General features: G+C 54.2%; 2 protein-coding genes across 2 annotated transcripts in view; both read right to left on the reverse strand.

The window, feature by feature from the left end:
- The window catches only part of mphosph9 (M-phase phosphoprotein 9), a 30054-nt gene extending 10343 nt beyond the window's left edge, over positions 1 to 19711 (reverse strand). Inside the window, 24 exon segments of the mRNA XM_030085402.1 lie at positions 298 to 546; positions 640 to 773; positions 2691 to 2873; positions 3052 to 3153; positions 3688 to 3752; positions 3835 to 3882; positions 3957 to 4142; positions 4340 to 4427; positions 7441 to 7590; positions 8148 to 8375; positions 8377 to 8429; positions 8431 to 8493; positions 9008 to 9115; positions 9631 to 9707; positions 9710 to 9800; positions 9876 to 10006; positions 11827 to 12210; positions 12213 to 12308; positions 12449 to 12482; positions 12484 to 12531; positions 13638 to 13797; positions 13899 to 14113; positions 18871 to 19107; positions 19590 to 19711. Of these exon segments, the coding sequence (XP_029941262.1) occupies positions 298 to 546; positions 640 to 773; positions 2691 to 2873; positions 3052 to 3153; positions 3688 to 3752; positions 3835 to 3882; positions 3957 to 4142; positions 4340 to 4427; positions 7441 to 7590; positions 8148 to 8375; positions 8377 to 8429; positions 8431 to 8493; positions 9008 to 9115; positions 9631 to 9707; positions 9710 to 9800; positions 9876 to 10006; positions 11827 to 12210; positions 12213 to 12308; positions 12449 to 12482; positions 12484 to 12531; positions 13638 to 13797; positions 13899 to 14077 (2857 nt within the window). The 5' untranslated portion in view covers positions 14078 to 14113; positions 18871 to 19107; positions 19590 to 19711.
- A 1205-nt stretch (positions 19712 to 20916) lies between these two features.
- LOC115383255 (caspase-7) lies at positions 20917 to 27007 on the reverse strand. The gene is given in 5 exon segments (XM_075410407.1): positions 20917 to 21969; positions 21972 to 22127; positions 24946 to 25273; positions 25690 to 25853; positions 26777 to 27007. Coding segments are annotated over 5 exon segments (1020 nt in total). The 5' UTR covers positions 26994 to 27007; the 3' UTR covers positions 20917 to 21814.
- Positions 27008 to 27427: the final 420 nt, after the last annotated feature.

Below are 27427 nucleotides of genomic sequence, written 5' to 3' on the forward strand. Positions count from 1 at the left end.
TTATCCGTGTAGACGCTGACACCTCTAGTTTTTACTGGGTGTGTGTGTGTGTGTGTGGTACTCACTGGGAGTGTGTGTGTGTGTGTGTGTGGTACTCACTGGGAGTGTGTGTGTGTGTGTGTGTGTGTGTGGTACTCACTGGGAGTGTGTGTGTGTGTGTGTGTGTGTGGTACTCACTGGGAGTGTGTGTGTGTGTGTGTGTGTGTGTGTGTGTGTGGTACTCACTGGGAGTGTGTGTGTGTGTGTGGGGTACTCACTGGGAGTGTGTGTGTGTGTGTGTGTGTGTGTGGTACTCACTGGGAGTGTGTGTGTTGGCTCTCTGAGCAGGAGGAGGCAGTGAAGCTGATCTGGTTCCTTCTGGACTCAGACTCCTCTGAGTTCTGAGCAGAGCTGCAGCTTTCTCCACCGCGCTGCTCCTCCTGGCTCCGCCCCCTCCTCCCCCAGCCCCTCCCCCTCCCCCTCCGGGGTCCAGCTCCACCCTCTCCTGGATGGACTCCTTGTGGCGGCGCTCCAGGAAGCCCACGGTGGTCCTGGGACTGCCGAGCCCTGGCGGGGGGGGACAGGAAGTCAGTCTGCAGGCCCTGGTCTGGTTCTGGGTCTGGTTCTGGGTCTGGGTCGGTTCTGGACCGGGGGTCTTACAGGGTGCCCGGGTCTGCGTGGCCCGGGTCTCCTCCAGCTCGATCAGCGCCCTCATGACCGGCGTCAGGACGGCGGCTCCGCCCTCCCTCCGCCCGGCGGGGGGCGGCGGCTCCACCTGTGGAGGAGACGGACTCCTCCGGGAGACAAGGACACGTCAGGCCGACCTCCGTCACCTCCGCCACCTCCGTCCCCTCCGTCACCTCCGCCACCTCCGCCACCTCCGTCCCCTCCGTCACCTCCGCCACCTCCGTCCCCTCCGTCACCTCCGTCACCTCCGTCACCTCCGCCACCTCCGTCCCCTCCGTCACCTCCGTCCCCTCCGTCCCCTCCGTCCCCTCCGTCACCTCCGTCACCTCCGTCACCTCCGCCACCTCCGTCCCCTCCGTCACCTCCGTCACCTCCGTCCCCTCCGCCACCTCCGTCCCCTCCGTCACCCTCCGTCCCCTCCGTCCCCTCCGTCCCCTCCGTCACCTCCGTCACCTCCGTCACCTCCGCCACCTCCGTCCCCTCCGTCACCTCCGTCACCTCCGTCCCCTCCGTCCCCTCCGTTACCTCCGTCACCTCCGCCACCTCCGTCACCTCCGCCACCTCCGTCACCTCCGCCACCTCCGTCCCCTCGCCACCTCCGTCCCCTCCGTCACCTCCGTCACCTCCGTCACCTCCGCCACCTCCGTCCCCTCCGTCCCCTCCGTCACCTCCGTCACCTCCGTCACCTCCGTCACCTCCGTCCCCTCCGTCACCTCCGCCCCCTCCGTCACCTCCGTCCCCTCCGTCCCCTCCGTCACCTCCGCCACCTCCGTCCCCTCCGTCCCCTCCGTCACCTCCGCCCCCTCCGTCACCTCCGTCCCCTCCGTCCCCTCCGTCACCTCCGCCACCTCCGCCACCTCCGTCCCCTCCGTCCCCTCCGTCCCCTCCGTCACCTCCGCCACCTCCGCCACCTCCGTCCCCTCCGTCCCCTCCGTCACCTCCGTCACCTCGACACGCCGTCAGGCCGTTTCCAAAACTTCCACAACTGATTCCCGTCTGGCTTCACCTGAGTGTGACCGGACAGCCGGGTGGGATCCAGTCAAGCCGGCCCTGACCGACTCGGCTCCGCCCCCCGGGATACGGTCAAGTCGGCACATCGCCAAGTCGGCCCCACGCAAACCCGCAGGAGGAGGGGGCTCAAGGGGGCGAGCTGGTCGGTGCCGACATGACTGAAAGCTGCTACCAACTCGGCCAAAAGCCTCTTTTTATCACGATTTGCAGTTTTTTTCCTGCCGGCTGCGCCGCTGCTTCCCATGAGGCCGATGGACGGCCGGCCGGGCTGTGCAGCGCGCCGGGCTGTGTGACTGTGGTGACTGACAGGTCAGAGGTGGAGGATGAGCCCGGAGCTTCCTGTTTGCCGTTCTGTTTGAACCGACTAGCTTAGCTATAAGCGCGCAGCGGCTGTTTGCTCACGTGACCGGTCCGCAAGGCATTATGGGAATCGTAGTGCAAACAACACGGGTGGTCCGATGTGCACAGTAACCCGCCGCGGGCGTCTCAGACGCACATCTGTTGGCAGGTTTATGCATCAGACCATCGGTGCGTCCACGTCTGCCCGGGACGCTGAGCCAAAACGCTCAGACAGACTGTCAGTGGACCAAACCAGCGATTCACAGAGCGGGGCTGTCGGCACCGCGACAACACAAGACCTCGCGGGAATTGCAACATCTAGCAGTCACAGAAATCACAGAAATAAATCCAGAGCGAACTACAAAATCCCTGACATGATCAACGGATCTGCATCAAGCCGCCTGGGAGTTTAGTTCTGTCTTCAAAATCCCCCTTTTCCCTGAATAGTGAAACCTAAAACATGAGTCCACTGAGGGTCTGGAGTGAGGAACAAGCTGCTCTGGATTGGTTTTTCAAATCAAATGAAACTGAAATAAAGGTGAATTTCAGTTTTTACCACATGTTGTGACGCCCCCTGCTGGTGATAATATCAAGTCAAGCCTGACAGGACGGTGGCGCTCCAGAGCTGGTCCCATGATTCCAGCTGTTTCCACATTCATGTCCCGCCCTCTTACCTCCAGCCGCCTCCGGCTGGCGCCGCCTCCACTGAGCTGCTCCCCGATTGGTCCTCAGACCGGCGTGACGGGGGCTTCTGGGAGGGACGCTTCCTGTCTCCGCCGGGGGACTTCCTGCGGGTGACGTCTGGCTCCGTCTGGCCCTTAGAGGGCGCCAGCAGCAGGTCGGGGTGGTGGAAGAGGCTGAGGACGGAGAGCAGGAGGCGTCAACGTCCACAAAGACAGACAGAGTTCAACATGTGACTGTGAGGGACAGGCTGGGGGACGGGAAGGGGAACGGGATGGGGGACGGGATAGAGGACGGTAAGGGGGACGGGAAGGGGGACGGGCTGGGGGACGGACTGAGGACCCCCGTGCTCACCCCGCCCCGGACGGCTGCGAGCTGCTGTGGACGGAGAACCGGGTTCTGGCCTGGTTCTCATGCTCCATCTGCTTCACCTGAGACTCCAGCTTAGAGACCAGTCTGAGGAGACACACACACACACACACACACACACACACACACACACACACACACACACAGACAGACACACACACACACACACACACAGACACACACAGACAGACACACCACACACACACACACAGACACACACACAGTATTTACAGTCTGGTCTTTTTATGGTATAAATAAAATTCGGTTTCATTGAAGGATCAGGATCGACTACTGATGGGCGGAGCTAAGGTGAGATGGGCGGAGCTAACACGGCGTTATGAAATCCCGCTGTGAGGATCTGAGCAGCCCGTCTCCATCCTGGACACCACACCAGATGTGACTGATTGGTCCAGCCCGTCACATGACTCGGCTCTGATTGGCTGGTTCATGTGGAAACCAGATTCTGGTCAAGACGCCTCGGTGGGCGGAGCCAGTGACAGAGACCAGAACGTGTTCCGAACCGGACTTCTAATGTTGATTTACTCTGAACCTGGTGACAGCTGAACTCCCACAATGCACTGCAGCTTGCTTCCTCTGCAGCGGCTCCTGGACTCCACTCACCTCTTCAGGTCGGAGATCTGGTCGTTGGCGTCCAGCAGCCTGTTCTCCGCCGCCGCCAGGTCGCTCTGAAACAGACCGGGAGCAGCTGAGACGCGGGAATCGAACCGGGCGCCGTGCCGGGTGCGAGTCCCGCCGAGCGGGTCTGACCTTGGTGCCTTGGTGCTCCTTCATCAGAGCGTCGTATTCTCCCAGCAGCTGAGGACGGGAAGCACAGCGTGAGAGACGGTCCCTGAACGCACCACACACAGCCCCCCCCCCCGCCGCCTCACCTCCTGCAGCATCCTGTCCCCCCTCCCCCGCCGCTCCTCCTGCTCCTGCGCCTCCTCCTCCAGCTGCTGGACCCGGGTCCTGAGCCGGGCCACCAGGCCGTCCTTGTCCCTGCCGGACCGTCTGCTCTGGTCCAGGCGCTGCTGCAGGGCGGCGGTGGCGGCGGCGTGGCGCTCCGGCCACTCGGCCTGGAAACACACACACACACACACACACACACACACACAGACACACAGACACACAGACACACAGACACACAGACACACAGACACACAGACACACACAGCTTGAGACTGAAACTCTGAAGGTCCTGCAGAGCCTGGGCTGATCTGGGGGTTCTGCAGCAGAGCGGTGGAACGGGGACGTGCTCCTGGTCTACTGATACCAGCTTCTTCTCCAGACTGGCGTTGGCCGCCTCCAGCTGCTGGACCCGAGCGCTGGCTTCAGACACAGCTGCTTCCAGATGTTGGCACCTGCAGAGACAGAAGCAGCCGGATGAAGCTCCGCGTCACGGAGAACACCGTCCACCGGTCCACCGTCCAGACGACCCGGCGGAACCTCCGCTCCACTAAAACCCACCAGGACGTTTATTACAACATTTTTCCACAGATTAAGGAAACTCCTCATGGTTTAGAAAGACTTCAAACAAAAACCAAACACCTATTAAAACAGTAAAAAAAAAAAAATATAAAAATAATAATAAAAAGCATACAATATATAAAACCTGAAACAGACGATTTGACTGGAAGAACGATTAAATGAAGTGACGACTAATATAAAACAATTCAAGTTGAACACTGAACCCTGAAACCCAGGACGCCGCCCCCGATCAGAATAAATCTCTGAAAAACTCAAAAATCCAATGTCATGACTCGGGGTGCAGCAATTAACCGGTTTTTCTATTAACTGCGGTTTCAAACGTCACAGTTTCATATAACCGCAGACGTTCGGCAACACCGGCTATTTCCGCCCACAACAGTCCGTCAGTTCAGACTCCCGCGTGGCGCAAAATGCAGCCCAAACGGCCCCTTCGCCGCTCTCTGTCTCGCTTGGTTTGCACACGGCCTGCTTAGCGGGCGGACCACAGCAGCACACACATGAATGAGAACAGACCAGAGACCGGGAGATACAGAGAGAAACAGAGAGAAACAGAGAAACGGTGTTTGCTGCAGCCCACAAATCTTGGGAGAGACGAGCTCGGCTAACCGGGCCAAACGCTCTGTGCTAACGTAGCCACCGTGGCTAGTGGAACAGAGCTAATGGCAGACGTCGCTGAGCAGGCCGATGAAACTCAACCCGACAGAAATGACCTTTCCCCACCCAAAAAACGTCTGAAATGGGCAGAAATGGGCAGTGTGGGAGCAGTTTGGCTTCAGGAGGAATGCCCAGGGAGTTGTTCAGGATGACGGCTGCCCAATCTGCAAAACCTGCCGAAGAAAAGTCCCAGCTACCAGCGTCGATCGGGAACCTACGCATCTTTTCACATATTTCACAACTATTAGCAAACTTCACAACTGTTTGCAATTTTACCGCAAATCTTCCTCTTGTTGACGTCAACAAGAGGAAGATTTCAGAACTGTGTGTTTGAGTGTATATTTCCTTAAAAGTGGAGTGCGCAATTGAGGGAGGTGACTGAATGTTTCACTTCTGGGGGCTCATGCAGAGGCTCTGGGAGGTGATATGACTGTAAAGACACCTTTTTAAAGTGAATATTGCATAATATGACTCCTTTAAAGAGGAACTACTTAAAATGTGTGTGTGGTGTGTGTGTGGTGTGGTCCGTGCTGTGTGTATGGTGCGGTGTGTGTGTGAGACATTTGAACTATATGGTCACATATTGTGGGGATTTCTGCCTCATTTTCATTCATCAAATGTAATTTTCAGAACATCTTCTAAACCAATCGGACAGAGTGTCATGACTATGTGCGCCAGCAGGAGGCAGTGTGACAGCAGCCACGGCCTGCGTTGTGTTCAAGTCGACTCGGAGACACGATGGCAGCTAATGGCGAGTGGAGACACTGCTGGGTGGAGGCTGAGTCAGGAAAAGCTTACAGCAGCAGAGACCAGTTGCCATGGCAACCCTAACAAGCTGGAGGGAGGCCTGGGCCATATACCGAAAATGTATCGTTACCGACATTTACTGCCATATTCGATGTCATTTTGCCCACGTCATTAATTCGATATTTTTTTTAAAAAAAAGGTCAGCTTTGGCTGTGTAGGCGGGCTGTGTTCACGTCCCTTTAAGACGCTGCGCTACGCGACTCCGCCCACTCCTGATTAACATCCCAGCAGCCAGCAGAGGAAGCTGAAGCAGAGCAGACTGAACATCCCAACCAGCAGACATCTCTGGACACACAGCATGGAGACATGCTAGTTTAGCCGCTAGCGGCTACAGGCTAACAGCCTGCAGGGCTGCAGTTTAATGCTGGTCGACCGTCCCGGACAGTGAAACTCCTCATCAGCTGATTGGCTGATTGTTCCTGCAGAAGCTCCTCATGTTGTTTAATTGATCAGGCCATCTCTTCTGGTGTTGTGTTTGTTTATATCACGCTGCATGTGCAGCTCCGAGTCCTGCTCCTTGTCTTCTTCTCCATTTTGGAGCCTCTGTGTCAGAGTGACAGCGCCATCTGAAGGCCTGGCGGGTGAACTACAACGTTTTGAATCCTTGTGTTGAATGGATGTAGTTATTTCCTGAAGCGATGCTGTGTGGACAGGAAACTGAGGAGATTGTTAACAAACAAGTTGGGCTCATTTGTAGCTCGGGGACAGGAAGACGTCCAGCTGTGTTCCATTCTCAGCTGCTACACCACATCAACCTGGAAACATCTGGAACCACGTAACATTAATCATTTCCCAGAGTCTTCAGTCATCGGATTTTCCCTAAAGCCCCCAGAGAAGACATTTACATCACCAGCAGAGTTCTGTCGGATCTGGACGTCTGCTGCTGTGAAAGTCAGGACACACAGATATGTTTTGTACCCTAATCTTGAGAAGTCCAATAGAATATCAAGAAAATTGACCCCATATAATGAGAAATAAAATAATAGTGTTTGCACCACCTGAGACCACGGTAAACTGTCAGAAGTTTAATCCAGTACAATATAAAGCTGTGATTAAATCCCCCCCCCCCCCCCCCCCCAAGTAGTTATCGTCCATTTATCGTTATCGAGGCGAACTGCTCAATATTATCGTGACACTGATTTGAGGCCTTATCGCCCAGCTCTAGCATCAGCCGAACAGCTGACGGCTCTTCAGTCTGAGAACTGCTGGAACGTCTGATGAAACGGGACGACGAGGGACTGGGTTACTATGGAGACGGAGCCTCTAGTGGTCATACAGCGCCACTGCAACAGGAAAAGATCCCTGACGACGTCATGTGTGACCGGTTACACGAGTCCAGAGAACGGTAAACACTGACAGCCCTAGTGAGTGGTGTGTGTGTGTGTGTGTGTGTGTGTGTGTGTGTGTGTGTGTGTGTGTCCAGACCTCAGGCTCAGCTCCCGGTTCTCCCGCTCCGCCTGCTCCTGCGGCTCGCTGAGCCTCAGCTGGTCCCTCAGGGTCTGGATCTCGGCCTCGTAGAACGCCTTCAGGTCCGCCAGGTGTCTGGAGTGCTTCTGCCGCAGGTTCTGCCTCAGACTGAGGGGAGAGGGAAGACCGGGTCAGACCGGGTCGGACCAGACCGGACCGGACCGGACCGGACCGGGTAACAGACAGAACAGTTGATCAGACCGGGTCAGACCAGATCAGACTGGGTCGGATCGGGTCTGACCGGGTCAGACCAGATCAGACTGGGTCAGACCGGGTTGGACCGGGTCAGGCCGAGTAACAGACAGAATAGCTGATCAGACCGGGTCAGACCAGATCAGGCGGGGTCGGATCGGGTCTGACTGGGTCAGACCAGATCTGACTGAGGTCGGACCGGGTCGGACTGGGTCAATCGGGTTACAGAGACAGAACAGTTGATCAGACAGGGTCAGACCAGATCAGACCGGGTCGGATCGGGTCTGACTGGGTCAGACCAGATCAGACCGGGTCGGACCGGGGCCGGACTGGGTCAAACCGGGTCAGACCGGACAAGTTCAGACCAGACCGGACCGGGTCAGACCAGGGATCTGCGGTCACACAGACACGGTAACAGGAAGTGGGCGGGAGCCAAAGCCCCCGTCTCCCGTCCCGCGGTTGACCGTACTCACAGAGACAGGACCACCGGGTCCTCCGGGGCCGGGGGGGGCTTCAGGGTGCTGGTGTGGGTGTGGCTCCCCTCCTCCTCGCTGCCCCCCCTCTGCGGGGGGGGCGTGGCCCCAGGAGCCCCGGGCGGCGGGGGCGGGGCTCCGGCGGCGGAGGCGTCAGACGTGCAGTCGGTGTCTCCCGGGTGGGGGCTGCCGGGCGACCCCGCCCTCGGGGAGGGGGAGGGGGGACCGGGAGGGGGAGGGGTGGGGCGGGGCGGCGAACGACGGGCTGCTGAAGTGGGAGGGGCGAGGTGAAGCCGGAGGTCCGGTCCGACTGGCGGGTGCTCGCCGCCGGGTCCAGGGTGAAGACCTGAGGAGACGAGGACGGGGACGGACGTCAGAGGAAAGGATCAGAGGACCTGAGACGAGGACGGTTCCAGCTGGGGGACCACCGGAGGAGGAACACCCGGGCTCCAGGACGGTCCGGCCCAGGGAACTGGAGGTCCGGGACCGGGGGGAAGACGGGGACCGGTACCCGGGGGGAAGACGGGGACCGGTACCCGGGGGGAAGACGGGGACCGGTACCCGGGGGGAAGACGGGGACCGGTACCCGGGGGGAAGTACGGGGACCGGACCCGGGGGGGAAGACAGGGACCAGTACCCGGGGGGAAGACGGGGACCAGTACCCGGGGGGTAGACGGGGACCGGTACCCGGGGGAAGGCGGGAACCAGTACCCGGGGGGAAGGCGGGGACCGGTACCCGGGGGGGAAGACGGGGACCAGTACCCGGGGGGAAGACGGGGACCAGTACCCGGGGGAAGACGGGGACCAGTACCCGGGGGGGAAGACGGGACCAGTACCCGGGGGAAGACGGGGACCGGTACCTGGGGGGAAGACGGGCCGGACCCGTCCCAGTCGCAGCGTCTCCAGTCCTCTCGCTGCTTGTTCTGGTAGATTTCTCGGAGGGACAGACGAGGCTCCTGAGACGGAGTCTGGAAGAGGAGAACGTCACAGAACCGGTCAGAGGAAGCAAGGCCTGAACAGGACAAAGGTTTAAAGGTCAAAGAGCAGAGGTCACGTCTGAAGCTTCCTGAGGGTCCAGACTTTCTGCAGTGAACGGGTCCTTCATCGAGAACCCGACCGGCTCCTCTACAGAACTCCGACCAGGTCCTCCAGAGAACCCGACCGTCACAGAGCCTGCGTTCAGACTCTTCACTGTGAACCTCAGAGGTCAGAGGTCACAGTGTGTCTGAAGCTGAAGGTGGAGTAAGGTTTAACTCGTCGCCCCCTGCTGGAGGAAAGCTGCAACTTCATCCAACCCTGCTTCAAAACAGACTGAAACATTTAAACTCCAGTCTTTAGTGTGTGTGTGTGGTGTGTGTGTGTGTGTGTGGTGTGTGGGGTGTGGTGTGTGGTGTGTGTGTGGTGTGTGTGTGTGTGTGGTGGTGTGTGGTGTGTGGTGTGTGTGTGTGTGTGTGTGTGTGTGTGTGTGTGCGTGCTCCCTCACCGGGCTGGGCGAGGCGTCCTGCAGCAGCAGGAAGGCGCCGCTGTCGAAGCTGTCGGGCAGGGGTCGGTAGAGGTCGCCTCGTTCAGTCGCCAGTAGGTCAGGCCCGAGGTGTCGGAGGTCAGACTGTCGCTCCTCCTCAGGGGGAAACATCTGGCTCCAGCTGCTGGGGGCTGGGCAGCGCAGCAGGAGGTCAGGACCCCCCGGGGATCAGGGCCCCCCCGGCCCGGGCCCGGTGGTCTTCCTACCTGGTCCTGGGGGTCTGGGTGTGTCTCTGGAGGCTGCTCCCGGGCCTCTGCTGTCCTGCTGGTCCTGCTCGGCCCCGCCTGGGTCTCAGTCTGGTCCTCTGGGCCCAGGAGGTGGCTGCTGCTGGCTGGAGCTGCACAGAGCGGAGGACTCTCATGGGTCAAAGGTCAAGCAGGTCCAGCTGGACGACCGGGACTGACTGCTGCTCAGGGAGAACATGGAGCTTCCAGACCAGCGATGGGCGTCGGCTCAGGACCAGGTCCCGAGGCGGTCTGGCCGCCCGCCGTTCGCAGCTCGCAGGATGAGAACGAACCGGACCGACTGATGCTACGACCACGCACCCGTGACCTCTGACCCTCCAGGGAAGCGACGCTGAGGGGTCACCGGGTTCTGACGTGAAGCGGCGAGCTGGGAAGGCGGGCTGGGGACGCTGCCGTCGATCCTCCAGACCTCACAGTTTAAAGAGACACTGACATCTAGTGTTCGACCGGGAACTGCAGCAGAGAGCTTCCCTCTCCAGAGGGAGGGGCAGAGGTCAGTCTGAGTACTGGTACTGGTACAGTACTGGTACCGTACTGCTACTGGCAGCACACGGCGTTGCGCCCCTTCACAGGTTCCACCCTGGCTGGTTGCTCCCGCCGCCTGTAGCGGAACCCGACCGTCTGGAACCGACAACAGCGTTCCTTCAGCCTGTTCTGCGTGAACAGTCTCACACCGTCCTCCTCATGCCAGGTTCACACCGGCCGCGGTCCGGCTCCGGTCCGGCTCCGGTCCGGCTCCGGTCCGGCTCCAGTCCGGCCGCGGTCCGGCTCCGGTCCGGCTCCGGTCCGGCTCCAGTCCGGCTCCGGTCCGGCTCCGGTCTGGCTCCGGTCCGGCTCCGGTCCGGCTCCGGAGTCTCTGCAGAGCTCCAGTCTCTTTCCGCAAGGATCCTGTTTTTCCGCACGCTGCAGCCCTACCCGTCAATCCAGACAGGAACGCGATACGTGTTCCAAAATAAATGACTTCAAAATAAAATCTGTTTCGTGTTTTTGCCTTAATATTCTATTTTTTCACTTCTTCTGGTAGAAAACAGAACAAACAGTGATGCAGTCATTATACACATTAGAAGAATGAACGGTTTTGTTCTTCGTCACTGCAGGAAAGTCAAACGACTCCAAACAGCTCAGTGACCGGAGCGGCTCTGTGTTGCCAGATTGGGCGGGTTTCTGTCAAATCAAGCTTCTTTTTGAACACGTCGGACGGTTGATGAAACGATTATGTGTTTATGACGTGTTTGTTATCATACAAAACGGTTTTAAAGTGTATTTTCATCCGAGATGGCGGTTTGGCTGCTTTCTGTTGAGTTAAACGGGTTTCATATTGTCTACGGGGGAGAGCGCCAGATCTGGCAACCTCCTCCAGCGGACTGCAGAGACACCGCAGGAGTGTGAGTCACAGTGCTGCGGCGTACCGGACCGGAGCCGGACTGCAGCCGGAACACATCCGGTGTGAGCCCCGTGCTGCTGCCGCCCCGGCGGGACATTCCCCCGCTCTGCTGAAATGAGACCAACTGCTAGCGCTAATTCCCGTTAGCATCAGACCCAAGCTGCTCCGACGAGCGAGCCGCGGCGGAACACCTGCAGCTGGACCGCAGGAAGCTAACGGGTCCCGGGTCAGGCGACTGGCTGAGGAACCAGGAAGTAGTGACAGGCTGGCCCCGCCCACCGGGGCTGTTCCGGCCCGTCGCTCAGTTTTTTCCGTCCACCGCGGGAATAATCCAGAACAGCTCGTTACTTTCACGGTTTCAAGACAACCGTCGGATCAACCGCATCAGGAAAACTCTGGATCTGCGTCTCCATGGAAACGGCGCCTGGCGTGTTCTGATCGGGCGCTTCAGAAGCCGACAGGACGGCCTGTCCGTCCCCTCCCGTCCACCAGGCGGCAGCAGCGAGTGAAACCTGAGCGGAGACTCACCTGCTGGAGGGTTTCTGCTGGTGCCCTGCTGGGTTGAGGGTTCGATTCCTCTTCTGGTCGTGACTTCCTGCTGGAGGCTGCAGTAGAGCGCCGCCCCTCGCTCGCCCCCCCTCCTCCTCGTTCTCCTCGTCCTCCTCGCGCCCGGGGACCCGGCGGGCTCCAGGCCGGAGGACTCCCAGGCGGACAGCGTCCCGTACCCGCTGCTGAGCACGGTGGCGGTGCGCTCTCCGGCCCGCCGGTCGGGGTCAGGGTCAGGGTCGGGTCCGTGCGGCGGCGGCGACGGCGAGCTGAAGGCCGTGTGGTCAGGAGGGACGGTCTGAGGGATGGTCTGGGGGGCGGCGAGGGGCAGGATCTCTGCGGCTGGTTTGGTCTCCGGCGGCGGGGGAAGTCCGAGTGCGGCGGAACGCTGGCCTGGCGGTTCTGGAGCTGGACCAGGGCCTTGATCTCATCCTGGATCAGCTGGAACCACAGAAACACGATCTCTTTACAAGACTGTACAAGGGACGCACCGAGACCGGCGCCGGCACCAACACTGGCACAGAGACCGGTAACCGGCACCGGCACCGAGACGGCACCTGGGTTGATGTTGTGTGTCTGAGAGCTTCAGACCTGGATCTGGCACGGTACTGCTCCTGCTGGGCCCGGATCTGCTCCTGGTTACTGGTACTGCTTCTCCACCAGCTGGAACAGGTGCAGCCATCGGCCCTGCAGGGGGGCGGAGGAGGAGTGGTTACTGGGTGAACCAGCAGGGGGCGGGGCCGAGACGGGGCGTGTGGCCGGGCCGAGACAGGCAAATATCAACAGGGGGTGGGGCCTAGCCAGTTTCTACAGGCTGAACATACGCTGTAGCGAACATGCTAAATGCTAACTTCCTGTGTACTGCAGGGAGCATGCTAATGCTAAATGCTAACTTTCCTGTCTACTGCAGGGAGCAAAAGCCTCCAAATTCATTAGACTTGAAAAACCAACATGGCGCTCCAGACTGACGGACACATCGTCTGAAGCTCCTTTTCAGAGTCTCAGTAAAATCTGGTGAAGGAGTCAACGGGAAAAACAGCGCTTAGGTGGAGAAAAGACCGTGTGTGTGTGTGTGTGTGTGTGTGTGTGTGTGTGTGTGTGTGTGTGTGTGTGTGTGTGTGTGTGTGTGTGTGAGAGAGTGTGTGGCGCCACCTGCACGGCGAGAGAGAGAGGAGTGTGTGTGTCCTGCAGCAGAAAGCCGCTGCGCCGTCTCTTCACTGTAAATCACAGCCGTGCAACACGCTGTCAGGTGAGGGGTGTGTGTGTGTGTGTGGTGTGTGTGTGTGTGTGGTGTGTGTGTGTGTGTGTGTGGTGTGTGTGTGTGGTGTGTGCGCAGTGGAGAACCGCTGATTCAGGAACCAAAACGTTCCATGGGAAATATTTCTGAGTCCAGACAGCCTTCAGCTCATCAGAGGATCAGCTAGCAGGTCACGCCAGGCTGGAATCAAGCTAATGCTAACTGCTCCGCTCAGCTCATTAGCATTAGCATTAGCATGCTGGACCTGGCTACATGATGCTAATGCTCTGTAATATCTACACTGGTCATTTTATAAAATGGACTGATATAGGAGGGAATGCCATGGAACACTCCCCAGCGTCCCCCCAGCGTCCTCCCAGCGTCCCCCCAGCGTCCACCAGCGTTCCCCCAGTGTTCCACCAGCGTCCCCCCAGCGTCCCCCAGTGTTCCCCCAGCGTCCCCCCAGCGTCCCCCCAGCGTCCCCCAAGCGTACCCCCCAAGCGTACCCCCAAGCGTAACCCCAGCACTTCCCCCAAGCATCCCGGCGTTCTGCGGCCCGCTGTAACTCACAGTCCTTCCAGATCTCGGGATCGGTCTCCCCGCTGCTCCGGATCTCCTGGACCAGAGCCACGGAGCGTCTCCAGAGAACTGGGGTTGAATGACACGGAAGGTTCTTCTGCCGCTGCAGCGCCTCCTCAGTGCTCAGACACAACTCCTGAGGACAAGACGGAACAGAGAACAAGACGGAACGTCAGTGAACCATGGATGATGGATGATGGATGGCAGATGGATGATGGATGGATGGATGGAGATCCACCTGATCTTGCTGCATGCTGGTGAGATTCCGCCGGCCCTGCGCTCGCCGGCGCCCCCCCCGGAGCGTCCTCCCCGGGCGGCCGTGTCCTCGGAGGACGGCAGGGACGCCTCGCCGTCATGGCCGTGGCTCAGGGCCCCCGAGGTGGACACGTCCTCAGAGACGCTGTCATCCGTGGACATCTTTATGGGTCCATGTGGTGGGGGGCCGTCTGAGAGCTGGGGGGGGGAACAAGGGGATGAGGAGGGGCTCAGGAAATTGTCTCAGAAACTTTCACTTCTGTCATTTGGTTCACTTCCTTCAGATCAGAGCCACAGGAAGCCTGCAGGGGGCGTGGCCTCAGCCTGCAGGGGGCGTGGCTTCAGCCTGCAGGGGGCGTGGCTTCAGCCTGCAGGGGGCGTGGCCTCGACCTGCAGACTGCCTGTATGAGAGACAGCCCCATCGGCCTCTGTCTTTTTTTTAGGGCTGAAAAGGATGACGTATGGAGTGGAAAAAAAATGCATTGCATTGTGGACTTTTCGGGACAAAGAGGCGCCGAATGGCCTGGAGAGCAGCCGTCAGACGACCAAACATCACTTTCAACGCCGTCACCCGACACCCATGTTGGTGTGTTCACGACGTTTTCAGGCTGGTGAGTTCTGTTATATTGCTAGCGTGTTGCGGTGTTAGCTCAAGGCGTGAAATTCCCTATAAAATGGCGGCGGGACTGATTGGGATGGAATCTCCGCCTGTTTAGGCGCCATATAAGCAGGTCCGTACCGCCTGTTGGCCTTTTTTATCATGACATTGCATCGCTTCTCTTTTAATGAATCAATCATAACCAACAGGCCTCGTTACTCTGGGACTCCATTTCTGCATTCTTCTTCTCTGTGCTTCACGCTGCACCATGCATCTAACAACCACAATGCGCCCTCTGCTGGATTGAAGGAGGTACTGCTTGATTCAGGCGCCTGCTGCGAACTCCGAACAACAAATACTTCAGAACACAATGACAGCAATGGGTGTAAACAGTAGTAACTGTAAATATGCAAATCTGCCGAGACAGTGAATGATTTACTGCGATACTACAGTTCTCCAGCCCTGAATGAGGCCGTCACAGCTGCAGAACATCAATGGACATCAGTGAGAGAGGTCCTCCAGGGTCTGATACATACAGAGACAAAACCTGGTCAGATGAAGAACTGGACAGAATCAGAATCTATACCAACATTCACAGCCATCAGCAGGATCTTAGCTGAAATATTTAGTTCAATTGGGAGCAACTACATGATATGAAATGTGGTTTGTGCTGGTATGGATTCTAGGGTTAATGTGCCGCCACCACCAAGGAACTAGTCAAAGCTGGGATGCTTCAACCAGCAATTAGCAACATGCATACCTGCAGCAAAATAAATTAAAATCATTTTATAATTTGCAACTTGGGGTGGGCCATATAGCATGAGAAGATCTACCATCCCAGACACAGAGCAGCAGATAGATAGAAACAGAACTAAACAAGCACAACAAAATATACAGTTTAAATAAAAATTATTGTTTGATCCTGTTTTTGATCAGCACTTTACAAAATTGAAAATTAAGGACCGGCTAAAACTTGTGAGGACCTGTTAAGTTTTCTGAGGACCTGCTGAAAAAGTTTGGAGGGCCTGTTAAAATTTTGACGAATTTCATGCCTTGTTAGCTGGATGCTAGCGTTAGCCACGCTGCTCAGGGCAGTAGTAGCAAAGCTCTCTCTCTCTCTCCTCTCTCTCTCTCTCGCTCTCTCTCTCTCCTCTCTCTCCTCTCTCTCTCCTCTCTCTTCTCTCTCTCTCTCTCTCTCTCTCGCTCTCTCTCTCTCGCTCGCCTCTCTCTCTCTCTTCTTCCCAGCGTCTCTCCTCTCCTCTCTCTCTCGTACTCGTCTCTCTCGAAAGGATATTCCTCTCTTCCTCTCGAATCCTCGCTCTCTCCTCTCTACTTTTGAATTTATATAATGTCCTCACTCAGGAGATCGACTTGACGGTACATTGTAAACTGACCTCATGTTAGAAGTCGTGTGTTTTTCAGGGAAGTGAATGAAACTCGTCCAGACTGAACCTGTCGTTACATCTCGACACACGGAGTGAAAGCTGCGGATTACCAAAGACTCCAGCAGAGAAGAAGGAGAGTAGACAGGACATTGTGACGGCAGCTACTGCAGCTGCTCCTCACACCTGGTGTGGATCAAGCTCCACAACTGAACCACATGGTGAAGAATGAGCAGTGTGTCCGTTGTAACGGTGGTGAAATGAAGACCATGTGTGCTGAGATGAACCGCTGGTTTTCTTTTGATTCTCTTGATTATATGTCACCAACTTCTGTTTTTCTGTAAATAAAATTGATGGCTAACAGTCTTCCTCTGCTTAATTCTAATATTATCCTACATTTCATTATGTCCGGACAGGTAAATCTCCTCAGCTGCTATTTGCTCATGGTGACAAAACCCAGCCTCTACTTTAATAAGTTAATAAGACTGAAAAGAAATACTGTAGTTCAGAAGATGAGACTTCATTTTAATGGGAAATCCTCTGTGAGACGAACCATTTACCCATGCAATAATAATAATAATAATAATAAATAATAATAATAATATTCATTATTTTCTGTTTATTACCAACCTTCTTGTGTAGCAACGACACTGTTAAAGTTACAGCTACAGCTCAAATAAGGTGCAAAAGTGTTTGTGCAAACAAATATCACTGCAACTATATAAAGTACGGTTAGACTGTGCAAAAACAGAAAACACTGCAAATAAAATGAAGGAAAAACAACGTGCACCCTGCAGTCCACCGGCGTCCACACAACTCTGCAGCCGTCACAAAGGTGTGTGTGTGCGTCTGGCTGTAGTGTGTGTGCGTCTGGCTGCAGTGTGTGTGCGTCTGGCTGCAGTGTGTGTGCGTCTGGCTGTAGTGTGTGTGCGTCTGGCTGTAGTGTGTTTGCGTCTGGCTGCAGTGGTGTGTGCGTCTGGCTGCAGTGTGTGTGCGTCTGGCTGTAGTGTGTGTGCGTCTGGCAGTAGTGCTTGCACGTCTGGCTGTAGTGTGTTGTGTCTCTGGCTGTAGTGTGTGTGCGTGTGGCTGTAGTGTGTGTGCGTCTGGCTGTAGTGTGTGTGCGTCTGGCTGTAGTGTGTGTGTCTGGCTGTAGAGTGTGTGTCTGGCTGTAGTGTGTGTGTGTCTGGCTGTAGTGTGTGTGCGTCTGGCTGTAGTGTGTGTGTGTGTGTCTGGCTGTAGTGTGTGTGTGTGTGTCTGGCTGTAGTGTGTGTGCGTCTGGCTGTAGTGTGTGTGTGTGTGGTGTGTCTGGCTGTAGTGTGTGTGTCTGGCTGTAGTGTGTGTGCGTCTGGCTGTAGTGTGTGTGTGTGTGTCTGGCTGTAGTGTGTGCGTCTGGCTGTAGTGTGTGTGCGTCTGGCTGTAGTGTGTGTGTGTGTGTCTGGCTGTAGTGTGTGTGTCTGGCTGTAGTGTGTGTGTGTCTGGCTGTAGTGTGTGGTGTCTGGCTGTAGTGTGTGTGTGTCTGGCTGTAGTGTGTGCGTCTGGCTGTAGTGTGTGTGTGTGTGGTGTGTCTGGCTGTAGGGTTGTGTCTGGCTGTAGTGTGTGTGCGTCTGGCTGTAGTGTGTGTGTGTGTGTGTGTGTCTGGCTGTAGTGTGTGTGTCTGGCTGTAGTGTGTGTGTGTCTGGCTGTAGTGTGTGTGTGTCTGGCTGTAGTGTGTGTCTTCTTCAAGACAAAATGCCGTCACTGAAGCCTGCAGCGCCGTGTTGCTGCCAGGCTTCCAGGCAGCCTTTTACACAACAGCAACAGGAAGTGAGCCCATCCAGGTCTGAACCGGGTCTGAACCGGGTCTGAACTGGGTCTGAACCTTGTCTGAACCGGTTCTGAACCGGGTCTGAACCGGGATCTGATCCGGGTCTGATCCGTATCCAGCTCTGTCGCCTTTCTGTTTGCTTCGGTCCGTTTTTCCTCGGGTTTGATTCTGTCTGTTCGCAGCGCGGTACGCGATCATACGTGAAACGCTGTCCCTTACAGCCCACAATGCATCACGGGTTCCTTCTAGCCCTATACGACATTCCAGAGAAACAGCGAGCTGCTGGACGGACTCCAGAGCCGACTGAAACCACAACGCGGCTCAGAACCACGAAGACTACTTTTAGAAACGGTCTGACAGGATGGAACTCATGAAAACACTCTGAAGAAACGTCTTCCTGAAGCTTCCCTGTAGTTCTGCTCACGCTCAGTAGAACTACGTTTCCTTCCAGAGTGTCATGGCCCCCAGCCCAGGTTCTCCTGGTCCTGGTTCTCCAGGTCGTTTCAGGACACTTGATCCCCATTTCCACGACACGCTATGACGTCATGCCCCTCGTCCGACGCGCCATGACGTCATGCCCCTGCACCCCGACACACGTGACGTCATGTCCCTGCGTCCCGACGTGCCTCCAGACAGCAGCACGTTTTCAAAACACGTCAACATTCCGTGTTTGTAAAATGAGAAGAAACCTCTGGTTCCACCAGCGGCGAGAGGCGGGACTTCAGAGGGCCCGCAGCAGAGTCCGGCTCTGACTTCATTATTAATACACTTTAATGAACTCCGAACAAAAACTGATAGAACCTCATCTGTGGGTGGACACACACACACACACACACACACACACACACACACACACACACACACACACACACACACACACAGTCTGACAGCTCGTGCCGCCCCCCGTTAGCCGCTCTAGCGGCGGTGTCACCCCGCTCAGACGATGCAGCGTCCGGGTAAAGCTCCCGGATAAGCCCCGGTAGAGCTGCTGAGTGAGGCGGCGGGTGAGTTGCGGGTTAGTTGCGGGTTTACCGCGCAGTGTTTCGGACACACGCGCGGCTAGCCGCGGGTTAGCCGAGTTCGGCTAAGCTGGTTCATTCCGTGTCAGTAAAGTGGGCACCGGGACACCGGGAGCCCGGAGACGGTCTCCGGTGGCGGGCGGGGGACCTACCCGGGGAGCTGGGTGGTTCTCTGGGCCATGTCCGGAGGAGAGAGCGGGATGCAGGCGGCTCGCTGCACTGCGGTCCTCCGGCAGCGAGCCGCCTCCGTCTAACCAGCGGCCTCACGGCGCCACGCCATTGGTGGAAACGGCTCCGAATCCCAGAGCTGTGATTGGTCCGCTCGCTCTATCTGTGCTCTGATTGGCTGAGAGCTGCGCACATCTGTCCGGGACCAGGAAGTTCACACTCTGAAATAAACCAAATTTATTAAATAATTGCTTTATTAAGACATAATTCAGGATCAATAAATCCACTGCCAAATCATCCTTTAGCTCGAGCACAAGCAGTCAGCAAATATAACTCTGAGATAAATTAGAAAAAAATAGAAATAATTTTGTATTTATTTAACATTTTTTATATCGATGCGTATAAAGTTAATATTAATTATAACAGAATAGATTAATTATTGTAGATCTGTTATGTATTGTAACGTAATGATGTTTGCTGGCTGTGCCGCATTGTGAGGTTTATAAGGACCGCGTGGGAAACAGGGCTTTCCTGTGCTCTCCTTGATTTTATCTTATATTTAATGCTATCTTATCTGTAATCAAGCAATGTAAATTATTATTTCCAAATAAATCAATCATTTTTACCGCAATCCATGTTGTTCATCTGAAGCTCTTGAATATATTTGATTTATATCGAGTAGTATTTTTGCGTTTTGACCTACCAGCAGCCGGTGAGCAGTGCAGCGCTCCCCCTGTCCGAACAACCAGCAGAGGAGTTTCCCTCAGCGCCGTGAGCTGGAGCGCTTCAACGTCAGCGACGCTCAAACCCGCCAAAACGGTTCAAAACCCGCCAAGGCGGAAGTAAACAAACCGCGCCTCCTCTGCCATCTTGAAAACCCTCGGCCGCGGCGTCCGGGCGCGTGTCGGAAATGTTGCGCTCTGGAATCAGAGCGAAGCAACAACAAACATCTGTCACGAAACAGCTGGAGGAAGAGCCGGGCCGTAGCCCGGAAGTACCGCGAGACTGACAGCGGGCAGCGCCATTTTAAAACGCCACGGCAACTTTCGGTGGGTGCAAAATAAAAGGTAACAATCCCATTTCGTCTTCTCCCATTTCGTCTACTCTGTTTCTGACATATATTCCCATTTCGTCTACTTTTGTCTACTGTGTATTTTTCCCACGTTTCACTACTGATCCACAGGTTTTGTTGTAATACCATATTTTGACTTATTCTTACCCTTTTAAATACTAAAATTCCATGGTTAGGGTTAGGGTTCGGGCATCGAAAGCGTTAGGGTTAGGGGAATAAATAGCTGTTGTAGCAGTTTTCATAATAAATATCCCGTTTCTAAAATAACTTTCATAATTAATGTTATTTTGGTGGTCTAATGTTGAAGTACAGAAAAGTAGACGAAATGGGAATGTTTGCCACACGGTAGTAGATGAACTGGGAGTAGACGAAATGGGAGTAGACGAAAGGGCCATAAACCAAATAAAACCTGATACACGGGAGTGGGTCTGCGAGAAGATGAGAAAGTTTTCGTCGATTTCACTTTTTACGCCATCAAGTAACTTTTACTTTGTTTGTGAAACTTTGAACTGAAATCAGCAAAGTACTTTACTTTTCTACTTTATTGGAGTTTAATTAACAGCTTAGTTGTAGATTTCTGTTCGAAATCAACAGACATCAATCAATAAATAAATTTGCTACAACATAAAAATAAATGGAATTCGAAAAAATACAATAAAAACAACCAATTAAAAGGAAAAAAGTTTGAAGGAAATTTAAAATGAAAAGAATTAGAAAAATAGATAATGCAAAACGTCCAGAAAAAAAATCCAGTTAATGTGTAAAAAAAAACAATCAATCAAAAATGTTGAAAAAGGAAGAAAAATGCAAGACATGAATATTAAAACAAAACAAAATAGTGAAAAAAATCCCATGTAATTTAGAAATATGTTCAAGCAAATTAAAAAAAAAAAGCTTTAAAAGGAAAACAAAAATAAAACACAAACAGATCTGTAAAACATGATGAGCCAGGTGATTTCAATTTGGGAGCTCCAGTCATCGAAAACTTCACAAACATGAAACATGTTTCAGTCACGATTGGCAATTCAAGAAAACCAAAACGTTGTTCACAAACTGACTGATGAATATTAATGTACAAATAAAAAAGAACCAAACAAACAATAAATGAAATGAACACATCACGTGTCAGAGAAAATCCATGTTTTAAATGAACAAAGAAACAAATTTAATCAGGAAAATACTGTAAACTACCAAACAGTCCGACAGTCGCAAGTCATCTCTGCCCTGTAACTCTCCCTCCACAGCAGCAGGGGGCGCTGCTGGTGCATTTGAAACAGGAGACTCACGCCTTCCGCTCAGGCGGAGAAACACAGACACACTAATGCCCGAATTGATTCCTGTTCCAGGCAAATGTAGGCTCAAAGTGACTTTTATTCCACCAAAATGTTTTCTTTTAATTTAATTTACCAGAAATGATACATGGACTTTACAAAAGTTATTACGATGATGTACAAGAAGCATCATTGTGGCGAGAACATTCTCCATTCATTTTCAGCGTGTCCTCCATTCAGTCCTCACAGCCTGTCCGTCTAGAGAGACACCTGTCTCCAGGGGACACTACCACCACCTGTCCCCTCACTGGACCTGTCCACAACACCGCTCCTGTACTGTTAAATTAAACCGTCTGTTTTTCCAGTCATGTTTTGTCATTTTAGTTTTCTTCGAAGTAAAGAGGGAATCTGGTCTGTGATCAGCAGATTCTGGTTCTGCAGGTCCCGTCCCCCCCCCCGTGATGTTTAAGTACAACATAAACGACCAAACATCTGCTCTTCACCTTTATTTCAAAATAAATAAAAATAAATAAAGTCAGTAAATCCACATATCAGCAGTCCGGGTTCTGCTGGAGGCTCTTGGTTCTAGCTGATGGAGGGGGTTCTCCTTCGGACACTGTCCATCTCCACCAGCGACCTGGCGGTGACCCCCGAGGCCCCGCCCTCTTTCCCCGGCTCGGCGAATGGGAAGACGTCCCTGGTGAGCCTCATCAGGAAGCAGGGCATCATCCTCTTGCCTGGAAGTGGCGACCTCTGGCCTGGAAGCTGAGGGCGACCCGGCCGGCCAGCCGGGTCATCAGCCGGGTCAGGGCCAGGTTCCTGCAGGCGGCGTCTTCCAGCAGGTCGCAGAACGTCTGCAGGAACACGGAGCCCAGCGGGTGCATGAAGGCGCCGTAACCTGGAGAACCGGACAGCAGAGCGTCAGCTTCTACCTGCTCTCTTCTAGAGGTTCTCACCTGAGCACAAGACTCCAAAGCTCTACGTTCTTATAGACGCAACACTTCACGAAACCGTTTTGGTTCCTGTTTCCATGACAACAGAGGACGCTGAAAGCAACTTTTCTCGTTCTCCCCAGTGTTCTGACTGAAAGCATCGCTCCTGCAGGAGAACCCCGGGCCTCTCAGGTTCTACTGGGCTGCAGGGTTCTGCCACAGAAAGACCAACATTTTCAAAATGCTGCCATGGAAACACGGAACGTTCCGGAAACAAAAAAAGGTGTTTCGACCTGGAACACTAGTAGAACGGTTCTATCAATCAGACACGTCGTCCCAAGAACTTGGTTCTCCTCTGAAATTGAACTTTTTTTTTTTTTTTATGTTTAACATCACCATTAAACAAAAAAAACAAAAAACTTGTAGGTTTCAGCTCCATGAAAACTACTCTGTTTCTGCCGTTTCCGTGGAAACGGAGACTGTTCCTCATACATCGTCATGGAACCGCGATACTTTTTGGAAATGAATTTTAAAAAATGAAGCAAAGCGGAGGCAAAGAGAACGGAATAGTTCAGCTCCACGTTCTGCGGGTTCTGGTCGGTAGAACCTAGCCTCGTAACCCAGCCCCGCCCACTTCTCATCCACATCTGGACTGTGGAGCTGGGGGGGGTCTGGGGACGAGGTGACGGAGCAGTGCGATGGCCGAGTCAATCAGTGCCACTTTTTGCTTTCAGTTTTTTTTTGGCGAATTCCGAGATTACGGAGATAAACTTTAACCATCGTCTGAAAGCTGCAATAAGTAAAGTTACAGCTGAAATACCAAGAATTACAACATCAGGCAGATCCAGAGTGTGGCCTGGTTTAGGTTCTGACAGGAAAGATGTTGTCGCGTGTCGAGAAGCTAGAGCTAAAGCGCTAAAGCTAACCCTCAGAGAAGCTAGAGCTCAAGAGCTAAAGCTAAGCCTTATGGTGCGTTCACACCGGACGCGTCGCGGGCGTCGTTGACGCTTGGGACGCATCGAAGCTGAGGCTTGTGACGCTTCAAGCACGACGCTTGACACCAGGTGGTCACAAAGCTCACGACGCTTGTGACGCTCTTGACGATCTTGATCAGTTTATTGGCGCGCAGGAGGCTGATTTCTGTTTCCAGCTATGGCGGATCGCATCAGGAGAGCAGCTCGGCTTTTTTTGTTAAATAAAGCTAGACAGCGTCGTCGCCGGGCACATGGGCGTCGTCTCTGGGTTCATCCCTTATTCAGAGGCGTTCTGAATTTGGGAGTTTCACCATTTGCTCCAGGAGCTGCGTGAGGATGAGGGTCGCTTCCCGGGCTACTTCTTCGTCTCTGCCGTGCCCAGTTTTGACGACCGGCTGGCCCCAGTGTTGCCAACTCCCCAGTAAGAAAAGTGGCTATTGGCTGGTCTGCTCCTCTCTGCTCGACTGCAGCAGGGGGCGCTGCTGAGACTGACCGCTGTGAGTGCTTTGGGACGGGGGAGGGGGCTCACGCAGCACCCGCTGCTCGTTGACGACAGCAGCGAGACGTCCTGTCACGTCTCCAGAGCACCAGAAAAGGTCGCCAGACTTGTCGCTAGTCACTTTTGACAAATAAAAGTCGCCAAGAGGCTTTGGAGAGTCGCCAGATTTAGCGAGAAAGTCGTCAAGTTGGCAACACTGGCCGGCCCGCATCGGTCCTTGGATCACTCGTAGTGACGTAGCACCGGAAGGATCGTCTCTGATTGGTTGACGCCCAGTGGCAGCGCGTCGAAAGTTCAGTTTTCCCCAACTCTCAAAAAGGCGACGCTCACGACGCTCCTGACGCTGTGGACGCGCGTCGTGGCGTCAGACACCCGAAACACTCGAAAGTCGACGCTCCTGACGCGCCGCTCCACGACGCTCGTCCACCATAGACTTTGCATAGACAAGCGCCGCTCACGATGCCCGCGATGCGTCCGGTGTCGTGCCAAAAAGCGATTCCCTGCCATAAAGTGATTTCCGTCGGCGGACAGCTGAAAAGCGCAGCTTCTGTGGCTCTGCAGCAGTCTTAATCGGGCTCAAAACAAGTTTGTTTCTGATCATCCAATGATGGTTTATTTGTGTTTGCGTTTGATCGCCTCCTGTACGTCCAGTTGCCTTATGTCGCTGTTAAATACCGGTAAGCTAGTTGGCGATTTTAACCTGACTTGTTGTTATGCTAATAAAGATATGTCACGGAGGTGACACGTTTCTTTTTTTTTTTTGCACCAAAATTGCTAGATTGCTCGACAGAGTAATTTCATCCCAAGCAGTGCGTTGTACGGTTTGAAAATTGAGAAAAGGGACATTAAAATGTCAGAATCAGCTTATTTTGCTTGCCAAAAGCTGATTCATGCCTCCGGTATTGTATATGGATCGATGTTTTGCCTCGAAATGATTTAAGATAACACAGCAGAGTCAGATTTACAACATTTGAGTAAAACCAATACTTTATACCACTTAAAAAATGAGTAAAGGGACATTACAATGTCAAAATCCGCTTATTTTGCTTGCTAAAAGCTGATTCCGCGGACCGGAAATCACTTTCTGGCAGAAATCAAGTTTTGGCACGACACCGGTGTGAACGCACCATTAGAGAAGCTAACGCGTTTTGATGACGTGTTTGTTTTGAAGCTCTGTCAGTAAGAGGAGTAACCGACGCTCCCTGCTCCCCCAGACTCCCCAGCTCCACAATCCAGATGTGGATGTGGAGTGGGCGGGGCTGGTTTACCAGGCTCGGTGGAACCGTTCTGCTGGTTCTGGTCGGTGTTTACCTGGTGAAGCAGCGAACATCACAGCTGCGTCTACAGGAAGAGAGAGATCATGGAAGACGCTGCTGTCATGGCTGCTGCTGCCGTCACTGTCACTGCTGTCATGGCCGCCGCTGTCACTGCTGTCATGGCCGCCGCTGTCACTGCTGTCATGGCCGCTGCCATCATCGCCGTCACTGTCACTGCTGTCACCGCCGTTGCCGTCGCTGCTGTCAATGTCTTCGCCGCTGCCGCCGTCACTGTCACTGCTGTCATGGCCGCCGCTGTCACTGATGAAATGGCCGCCGCCGCCCAGCTCCACGCCGTCGTCCAGACCATTCCCTCGACACGCCTGCAGACAAACGCCGGGCGCCGTCAAGCTACGTTCAACACTAATGAGTTATTTCCTCAAATAAAGTAACTGAGACACAATATTTTAATCGTAACAAAATACCAGGCAAAGTAACTGAGTTACTTTAAAACCAACGTTGTATTTGTCAAGGATTTTGGATTCTGTCGAGAAGGAAATTTAAAATAAATCTTCAATTATTGAAAAATTAAAACATTAATGCTGAATATATGATCAATAAAACAAACGGCCAGCTGGCTGCCCTTCACAATAAGAGTATATCAGGCTGTAACAGCCTGCTGGCTGCCCTTCACAATAAGAGCACATCAGGTTCTTGGATCTCGTCTGTCGGCTGGAGAACCCTCACGGCAGAACGTGTTCTCACGGCGTCTCTCCAGGACCGCGGAACCGCCGCTCACCTGAATCAGGAACAGCTTGGTCTTGTCCTCCATGGTCTTGTTGTCAAAGAATGTAAGGATCTGGGACAGCTGGACGGGTTCCCCGTCGGCGCCGAACACGCAGCCGCCATCGCCGTGAGACGACAAGACGGTGAGGAACAGGTCCTTCACGGGACGCTGGCTTTCTGCAGAGAACCGCACAGACAGGGTCAGACTCCGAGGAAACCCACATCTCAGCCAGAACGCTCCGGCTCAGGGTTCCACGACAGCTCCGCCCACGCATTAGCGTGTTAGCATCAGCTGCTAACGTGACTTCCTGTTATCAGCCTGATAAAGTTTATCAGTGTTCCCTCTTATCAGCTGCTTTGTTCCGCCGGAACGCCACCGGGACTCTTACATAACCTGAGTTACATAAAGATCTGGAGGGACAGTTCCAGGAACCAACAGGATCCAGAACCGAGACCTCCGGTTCTCCAAGGGGAGCCCAGAAGGTCAGCAGCTTTAACAGGTTCCACACAGATTTCAGAACATCTGACTGGTTCTTCAGGTGTTCTCGGTTCTACATGAGGTTCTGGTGGAGACCAAGTGGGGTCTGAACTTTAAAGGTTCTAGATCTGCAGTCTGAGGCCCCGTTAACAACATTCCAAGTAAAAGAGAACTTTCACGTTGACATGAGAACGTTTGGAGAACACCAGAAACACAGAAAACCATGTAGTTCTCATGTTGGTCCACTAGTTTTGTTTGTTTTAGTGGGGGAACCAAGTCTAACCCTGTTAGTCTAACCCACCAGTGGTCTGTAGTAGGCCTCTCCTGATGCGCTAGTGTAATTTGACACCTGGATCCTCAGTTGCTGTTGTTTGTTCACAAGTTTGTTTCTTCCACTTTCTGTCTCTTTCTGTCTCTTTCTGTCCCTGCCTGTCCCCCTGTCCCTCCAGCATCATAATAAAGTAAGGAAGGGAGCATCTCAACAGGAGGAGCTGGACGCTCATCAGCAGATCTGCCTGGAACACAGTGAACCAGGCTACCTGAAGGTGTGTGTGTGTGTGTGTGTGTGTGTGTGTGTGTGTGTGTGTGTGTGTGTGTGTGTGTGTGTGTGTGTGTGTGTCACCTGTGCGGTACAGCTGGTGGATCTCCTGGCTGCTCAGGTCCTGGTGCAGCTCCACCTGGAAGCCCCGCCTCCTCAGGACCCGGTGGAGCCTCTTGGTGTCCCGCTTGGCGCCGGGTCGGTTCGCCAGGCCCACCCCGGGGTAGAAGTTCTCCACGGAGACCAGCACGGCCCGGTTGACCCCCCCGCTGACCCCCTGCCGACCTTTGACCTGCAGCATGCTGTGTGTGTGTTTGTGTGTGAGGTGTGTGAGCTCCGCATTGTGCAGCCCTACTTATAGTCACACCTGCACACACACACACACACAGACACACACACACACAGACACACCCACACCGTAAAAGAAGCTTCCTGCTCAGGTGGGCGGGGCTTCCTGCTCAGGTAAGCTGCATAGAGCTGAACTCACCAGAGTTTCACAACCTGGAGCTTTTTTTGGAGTGTCGGGAATCCGGTGATCTGTCACCAACACACACACACACACACACACACATACACACCCACACCTCCACTCCTCCACTCAAACACACACACACAAACACACACACACACACACACACACAGCAGTAAAACACACAGTTTCACTTTGTCGCCTGTAGTCAGGAATTGTTTGCGGTTCCTGTAAGTCGTCAGTCAGCGGTTGGGGTCATGTGACCG

The sequence above is a fragment of the Salarias fasciatus genome (assembly GCF_902148845.1).
Source record: "Salarias fasciatus chromosome 7 unlocalized genomic scaffold, fSalaFa1.1 super_scaffold_4, whole genome shotgun sequence".
Classification (NCBI taxonomy): domain Eukaryota; kingdom Metazoa; phylum Chordata; class Actinopteri; order Blenniiformes; family Blenniidae; genus Salarias; species Salarias fasciatus.